The sequence below is a fragment of the Stylophora pistillata genome, chromosome 12 (assembly GCF_964205215.1).
Source record: "Stylophora pistillata chromosome 12, jaStyPist1.2, whole genome shotgun sequence".
Lineage (NCBI taxonomy): Eukaryota > Metazoa > Cnidaria > Anthozoa > Scleractinia > Pocilloporidae > Stylophora > Stylophora pistillata.
This window is the reverse complement of record NC_142530.1, coordinates 22,358,509-22,366,400: the sequence shown is the minus strand read 5'-3', so window position 1 is coordinate 22,366,400 and position 7,892 is coordinate 22,358,509. Positions and strand designations below refer to the sequence as shown.

The following is a 7,892-nucleotide window of genomic DNA, read 5'->3' as shown; positions in this document are numbered from 1 at the left end:
CTGAAGTTTTGTTGGCTTTGTCGTGATAGCCATTACTAAAACAACTACATCGCCTTCAATGCTGTGATATCCGAAGAGATCGCATTCAGTCTGAAGGGGAAATAAAACACGCTTATTAACGTCAATTTCCCCCTTCTGATATACGTTGGTTTACTTCTTCAGATTAGTTTTTGATCGTGTACTTTGATAATATGGGTGATGGACCTAATCTTTTAAATGGTTGCGGGTCACTACAACCAAACCTACATCCTTACCCCTGAAGCTGGGGGAAAAAAAGAAAATTTCCTTATTGCTCGAAAGCGACAAATAACGCCTAGAAAACTGTTCAAAATTTCCGCAACAAGTTACCCCCCTCCATACAGGTGTCGGCCTCATATAATACACCACGATATTCGTTCCTATGGGCCTGGTGGGTTAGGAATTTAATGCTCACCGTAGATATATGCCGCCGAAGGATCTGAAATACTTGTTCCAGTGTAACTGACTCGTGTATACCAAAGCCTTCTCGATTATTTGCCAACTGTTTCAGACTGTATAAAACTCGAACTTGAGCCGCTGCAAGGCAAAACATCATAATTTAACTGCAACGACGTCAAGTTATGAAAAGGTTGCCCATCAAACCAGAAATATGAGACCAGGAGAACTACATACGTCACGATACGAACAAGAAATGCGTGACATTCTTTTCCAAAATCACTACGCGCGCACAAAATTCGCTGTGACGAATTTGGCTGTTTTGTACAGCTCTACTAACCACAGTGTGGGCAGCAGGCCCCTGGCGGTATGATTCCTTTGCAGTGAGATGGTTTTATATCAGGACACGTGACATTCTCACAACGTGGTTCATCGTCATGCCCAGGTCCAGTCCCTACGGCTTTACACCGGCCTTGATAATCAACAATCACTCTTGCTGAGTGCGCTGCGCATGTGCTGGAGTATGTCTCTCCGTTAACACCGCACACGGCAGGGGAAGGGGGTTTACACTCATCCTGAACGTGGAAAAAACAACTGAATAAATCTCATGCAAAATGCTGTTTTTCAACTTAAGTCATATAACGAATAAGTCGATTATCTACCGCGGTAGGTAAAGTTAATCGGAATAGTATTTTCTTTGCAATACTGAATTCCTTGCATAAACAAATACGAAATAAAGCTATGAAATTGGCTCAACTGCAATTCTTCGTTCATTTGAATTAAAAAGCCTCCGAAGCGCACTGAGCATCGTACCTTGCAGAATCCTCTGTACGCCAGTGTCTTGCGGTTGAACTGCAACGAGCAGAGGTTTGGATGCTGATTGTTTTCCGAATCACAGACTGGGTCCAACTGGAGATCGCTGCAGTATTTTCCCTCTGATACTATAGACAAAAAAAGAATCTTCCTGTTTCAAAATCCAAGTTAAATCAAGTTTTTACTTAAACTGATGGAAAGAATACGATAATCTTGGACGAAATGTCGAGGAATTTCTTCCTTCCTTCTTGCAAAAAAGACAAGTGAGTTTATCCTCCCTTTCACAATATAACAAGGCACTTTGAATGTGTATCAACATTTCAGTGCAAAGGGATCGACAAGATAGCCGGCAGAGATGAGGATTCAGTTTTGGCAGAATTTATTTCACGGGTGCAAAGAGTAGTGCAGGCATCATGAACATTTTTTCTAAGACTAGAATGAATAAGAAATAAGATGTTCGCCTTTCAATAATAAAGAACTTAAGCAGAGAAGATTTTGAGACGTGGACGGCTATCGAAGAAGAAGAAGAAAACTAATTCTAGAGCACTTTGACGCCAATGTATCGATGGTGTAGTCGTCGTTTTAGCATTTTAAACCAAATTTTGCTGAACAAAAAAGGTGTGGTGTGCATCAGGAATGAGAACTTTTAATATCCGGCTGCCGTCTGCGTCTCAAAAACATTTGTCCCTAAGCTCCCCAATTTAACACTATTAATTGATGACTCACCGCAGTAATATTGAGGACAAGGATCAGCTATGGACAAACAAGTCTTTCTTTCCACAATACACCTGAAAAGTTGATAATAACCAGAAGACATCAATCCTACGGTCACTGCCGAAAGAGCCTAACCTTTCCTTATATCTCAAACGTCAAAGAAAAAACGATAGCGAAAGAAATGAGGCACAGAAAGACAACGCAAGTCTTCTCCTTTAGCAAGCATCAAATCATAACAACTCCGAACGAAAAGCGAGGTCTCGCACGATTTCTTCTCTCTACATAACGCCATCAGCTGATGATAAAAACCACTCACTTTTCATCAGCATCACAGGGGCTTGGTTCACACGGATCAATGGAAGCACAGTTGCCTTTCTTTAACCAAGTAGGAGGTAATCCAAGACACCTGTTAACAAAACCAAAGACAGTCGTTTGACGTGAATTACTCGGACACGAAATATCTTATGGAAGGGTAAAGTAACAAAATAATAATAATTCTTGTCACAAGGTCTGAAATTTTGAAACAGATATTTTCCCGCGCTTTTAACACCCAACACGCCCGTTGATTTTTTCGCGCGCTTTTTGCCGCAGGCGATACCTTTTCCCGCGCTTGCCACTGATTGCCACTTTTTTAGCGCAAGGCTGGTTTTCATTAGGGACGACTATTTGTCGTCACAATACTGCAATAAAGAAATTTCGGACGAATTATTTATCTACTTACCGTGCCACACAAGGATTGGGGTAAGTCTTTGCATCACTTCCACACATTGGATCATAAACATTCTTACAACCGCATGGTAGAGTATTGATGGTGTCTGTATCTGTAGAAACGTTATCGGGTGTTCGATTGCGTTTGGGCCGACCTGATGTGAGTAAAAAAAAGCTTATCAGTTGGCAAAAAAGGACAAAATTGACGGTAACGGGCATAGCTGGATTAGGAAACACTGAATTAGCCCATCCGCATAACTAAGAGACAAAATCTATATGAATTGATGAGCGGGAACATTTTCACTCCAATAGGGGAAGTGGTAAACAGATCTGTTGTCGCCTTTTCCATAAAATAAAATGTCTTCATTGCTCATTGGATAAAAATACATAATCTAATGTTATTGGATAAAAAGAATTAAAGTTCAGCTAAATTACTCAAAAGAATCTAAAACTCTTCAAAAGCGAAACTTACTTGCATTGAACTCCGGTGATAGTACAGAGTCTGGACAATTTCTCTTTGTGCAAGTCAGTTCTCCCGAGAAACACGTACATAGGTTGCACTCATCAATAAACGTTTCGCCGTTATCTGCAAAAAATGAAAATACGATCAGTACATAAATCATTTCCCAGATTCAAGGTAGATTTAGATTCCACTTAAGAGTAACAACCACGTGAAAAAGCACCGTAGAAATTTATATTCCATCATTAACACGCAAAGAAAGGTTTTGTCCGTTTTTTTCACAACAGTTGAACAAAGAGAAAGTCAGAGTTTCCAAGGGGGAAATCGGACCCCAGATCTTTGGATTTCGTGGTTCGATGCTTTACCACTGAGCCATAAGGAACTGTATGGTGAGTAACAGAGTTAGGCCATGACCAGGTTCATATTATGACATGAGTGTCGCGTGAATAAAATGGATTAAGAAATATAGCGAAGTTTTAGGTAAGACGTCGAATAGATGAAAAACGCAACTTAAGCACACACAGAAAGACTCACATGATAGGTCTGTGTCAAAACATCCATGGCATGAAAGAGAATTTGAACTTACTTATAACATTTTCTTTTAGCGTGCACTCCTTTGGCTCAATGCACTCAAGGTTTATACAATTGCTGAGTTTAGACGTTCCATCACAGTGGCACATCCTGAAGCAACCTTCTTTGCCAGACACAACAGGCACCTGTAAATGTCCATAAGTAGTTTTGCTCAGCATTTATGACAAAAAAAGAGTAGAAGTAATAGCATGTCTTCACTGGGACAAAGCAAACTGCATGGTAACACTTACCCTTGCATACTCTCCGACTCGCACAAGGAAACTTGATGCATCACCCAGGGGACAACCTAGTGTATACAAGATAATAGTCATGCAAAACTACTTGCTAAAACTACTTTGGGATTTCTAGGACAGAGTATTGTCAAATAGCTGGGGTCCTATCAGTATCTGGATAAAGACTACCTTAGATTCTTGCAGTCAGTTCAAAGGTGATAATTTGCATCCAAACACGAAGACTGCACATGTACTATACATGAGGCAAGCAAGAAATACCCTCGCTGAAATGATCGCACCAGTTGAATCTTATTCACCACAAAAACTCCTAATGTATTCAAATTACATAAACAAAGTATTACCTGGAACACAAGTGTGTGATTGACACCGGTCAAGAAGCGCTCCGTAGCAACTTCTGTTTATATCACAATCTTGATTCTCTTTGCATGGGTTTGGATTGCAAGGGTGAGTCACTGCATCGAAATAAAGTTTGAAAATAATAAGCACATCAACAGCAGCAACCCATGACTATTTTGTCAAACGTGTAACGTCTATCGTAATATGACAACAAACCGTTACAATACAGGCAAAAAAAAAAAACCCCAGCACTGAAATTCAAAACCTTACCTTCATCTGTAATATCAGTGTACTTGCTGGGTACTGAAAGAGAATGAATTGCATTAAGTGCCTGTCAAGAGAAAACGTTGACAATATTTATAGCATGCACAGGAAGGAAACAACTTGCTTGAAAACTTACTCTCTGATTTCCATCCAGAGGCACTTCTTGATAAAGTTTTCTCGCAACTTTCTTATTCATTTTAATTTTTCTATCAATATACGCCTTGTAATACACTAATCAATTCTCGTTATTGCTGATCTCTCTTAGAACACACCCATCACAGGCTTACAAGGTAGAGATATAGAATAAATTTTAACTAAACAGAACAGGAAACTTTGAAAGAAAGAAATGCATACCAAGGTATTCTTGCAGGGAGATACAAGGTGCTTGTTTCTCAGGGGGAGAAAGTTCTTTACAAACTTCCTCTGGCAATTTTGATTGTAAAGTTGCACTGGAATTGCGACACTTTTCTAGAATCTGCACACAGTCAGGCCTTAAAAATGAAAATAAAGAATATTTTCCAGCTAACAAAATTAAATATTAGATAAAGCTAACTTCATAGATATATTATAGAATTTAATTGATTATGTCTCATTCCCAGTTGAGATAACTTATAACTTAAAACCACTCTTTCAGACGGAGCTGATGGCAAAGTAAGTCTCATTTGAGCGCAACAACAAAAAAACATGTAAAAAGGGAGTAAAAGAAAAACTTACTTGCAGATGGTACTTCTGTGAGATTTGACACTGCATGGCTTGATCTGAAGCACACAAGCAATGGCCTACAAAGGAAAACCAAAAACAACCTTTTCTTTAAAGGAAAATGTTATTTTGTTTTGAGCAAGAGACAACTCTGAGCTCCTTCACCTTCCCAAGGTATTTGAACCCCAGACTGTCAGATTTTGTGGTCAGTTGCTCTAACATCGAGCAACAGTACAGAAAATTTGGAGGTGGGCTAAGCCATACACCAGGCCTAACTTTGTAATCCTTAATTTGCAGTATGATCAAAAATATTTTTAATAATGCATGTATATGTAACAAAGAAGCTAAATTTCCAAAACAGGCCAGAGAGAGTTTAGTATTTCCATTGGTTCAAATTCATTCCATGGCTAGCTTTCTGGCTGCACACATGCATACCTTCCATGTTTCAGGAAGGCATTTCTTGATGTCCTTTATTGGAATCACAATATTGGGCATTTGAATGAAGCCTTTTTTCCATTCCTGCATGTGACTTTTAGCTCCATAGTCAGACTTGCTGTTACAGCTACGGAACAATTCAGTATGCCTGCCAAAACAAGAAAAATAATGATGTTCACCTTGTAACCAAACATTCATCACGAAAGTTCACTCCAATCACTAAATCACTTTGAGAGAGAGGGGTTAACTATGCTTGCAGGCCAGAAGCTCATCCTATGAGAGTATATCCTGGTTTCATCGTAAAGGAATAGCCATACAAATTGCTTTTTCCCGTTAAAGGGGGAGCCAGTCCAGGGCAGGGTTATTCTTCATCCCCACCCACCCTCCCCCCAATTCATTAGCTTTCAATGACTGCTTGCCCCAAGAACCCAGACATTTTGATTCAGAGTTCACCAGGTTTACAACCACTAGACTACAAAATTTCCCTTACTAGCACCTATGTGTCATGGGCTTTTTTTTTAAGCTGCAAAACATGTTTAAAACCATCACAAAGCCACAGTACTGAAAATAGTACAGGCTGTGTAACACACCTGTTGTTGAAGTTTGTACAAAAACTGAGACCTGAGCATCCCAGCTGACATGGCTCTGTCACTATGAAAAAAAATTGATAACATTTTGTCAAAAAATAGACATGACTCTGGTGGACTCTTAGCTGAGTTTACTGGCCAACTAGTCATGCCTAAGGATCTAGAAAGGCGCCATATCTCTTTATAAAGCCTGCAAATTGAGACAAACTAGACTATGGTTCTCTGTTGTATTCGACTAAGTAATTTCACTGTAACTTGGACTACACAGTCAATGGAAGGGTTACTTTAAGGAAGGGGAAAAAAGGGAAATACAAATCATGACTTAATAAACCAATTTTGCATTTCAGTACACTTTTTTAGGGATTAAGAGAAAGAAGAAAAAATACGCAACTAGCTTTCTCGCTAAAAGCATTCTTACCATCAGCTAGGCAGTTCATCATGTTGATCTGTTGAAATAAAAGGATATATGCATGTTCATGATTTTGAGAATAAAAAAGGTTAAGGGCACATTGTAGAATTCAAACAAAATTACAATTTGTACCTCTTTAGGATTGTAGGAACAGCTTTCATCAAATCTACGCCAGTTCTGTGCCTTTCCCCACTTGGTAGTGTACATCTATTTCAAACACCAAAAACCACTAAAAAAATTACTATGAGCTTTTATGTAATTACAGAATATATATCTTATTAACCAAGCACAAGGGCCATACTGGGAGAATATCGGCCTAGGTCTTGACAGTACAGACCGAGCACAGCAAGGTCCATACAAAAAAAAACCGAGGGCTGACATTCTTCCAGTACGGTTCCGAGCAAGCTTGGTTAATAAGAGATTTATTATACGACTGAAGTTCAAAGGGACACAAGTGCAGTATCATTCGGGACCATTCGGGACAGTGTCCGGTCCAATTCTTAAAGAATATTGGACTGGCAATAGAGCATTTTGATTGGTTGATTTTAGTCATTGGCCCTCTGACTGCCCAAGTCGTGTAATAAATCATGTTATTAACTCTCAGTTACAATTAAAAATGTGATTTCTAAATTTATAGGGACATACTCCAAGGCACAACTTCCTCAAAGCCTTTTCCATTACCAAAATTGCTAAAACTTTTCAGCCGGCAAATGTTGTTAACTATAACTTACGTAGATTATAATTGCAAGTTTAATTTTTTTCCCTTTGAAACTGTGTTACAAAACATACTAGTGATTTAGAACAACTTTCTAATACACTTATTGTAATTTCCTCATCATGAAAAAGTTCCTAAAAATCTGCCGAACACACAACCTAAAAGTATAATCTAGTGCCGTTGTTTTCTCAGTCAGTAGTCTAAGTCTAATTAACCTTCACTCTTCTATAAAATATTAACCTTAACTTTGAAAGTATGTAAAAAAATGAAAGGACTTCCTTCCAAAGCTCCACAAACCTGGACACAAAGATCCCAGCAAACATTAGTTGTAGCTTTGGAGCAACACTGAAGTCTTGCACCATCGACTCCTGAAACTACAAGATCATAATTGGCTTTAGTGCAGGAATACAATACTACCAAAACTATTTCACTGCAAATGCTTATTCTGCATAATGTGGCCATTTTATTCTCATAACAATTATAACCAAGAAGAATAAAGGAAAGGAAATAAAGA

The 7,892-nt window shown here is 38.8% G+C and overlaps 1 protein-coding gene across 2 annotated transcripts in view; it reads right to left on the bottom strand.

Moving 5' to 3' along the window:
- LOC111337060 (reversion-inducing cysteine-rich protein with Kazal motifs) overlaps positions 1 to 7,892 on the bottom strand; it is a 42,165-nt gene that overhangs the window by 1,947 nt on the left and 32,326 nt on the right. For both annotated transcript variants that reach the window (XM_088740742.1, XM_088740741.1), the window contains 19 exons: positions 7,676 to 7,752; positions 6,796 to 6,870; positions 6,673 to 6,700; positions 6,258 to 6,318; positions 5,668 to 5,815; positions 5,248 to 5,312; positions 4,888 to 5,024; positions 4,540 to 4,572; positions 4,275 to 4,385; positions 3,931 to 3,986; positions 3,696 to 3,825; positions 3,122 to 3,235; positions 2,663 to 2,804; positions 2,258 to 2,347; positions 1,954 to 2,015; positions 1,228 to 1,355; positions 755 to 989; positions 434 to 555; positions 1 to 90 (listed from right to left, as the gene is read on the bottom strand). In XM_088740742.1, the coding sequence (XP_088596868.1) occupies positions 1 to 90; positions 434 to 555; positions 755 to 989; positions 1,228 to 1,355; positions 1,954 to 2,015; positions 2,258 to 2,347; positions 2,663 to 2,804; positions 3,122 to 3,235; positions 3,696 to 3,825; positions 3,931 to 3,986; positions 4,275 to 4,385; positions 4,540 to 4,572; positions 4,888 to 5,024; positions 5,248 to 5,312; positions 5,668 to 5,815; positions 6,258 to 6,318; positions 6,673 to 6,700; positions 6,796 to 6,870; positions 7,676 to 7,752 (1,904 nt within the window). The remainder of the gene's footprint in view (positions 91 to 433; positions 556 to 754; positions 990 to 1,227; positions 1,356 to 1,953; positions 2,016 to 2,257; positions 2,348 to 2,662; positions 2,805 to 3,121; positions 3,236 to 3,695; positions 3,826 to 3,930; positions 3,987 to 4,274; positions 4,386 to 4,539; positions 4,573 to 4,887; positions 5,025 to 5,247; positions 5,313 to 5,667; positions 5,816 to 6,257; positions 6,319 to 6,672; positions 6,701 to 6,795; positions 6,871 to 7,675; positions 7,753 to 7,892) is intronic.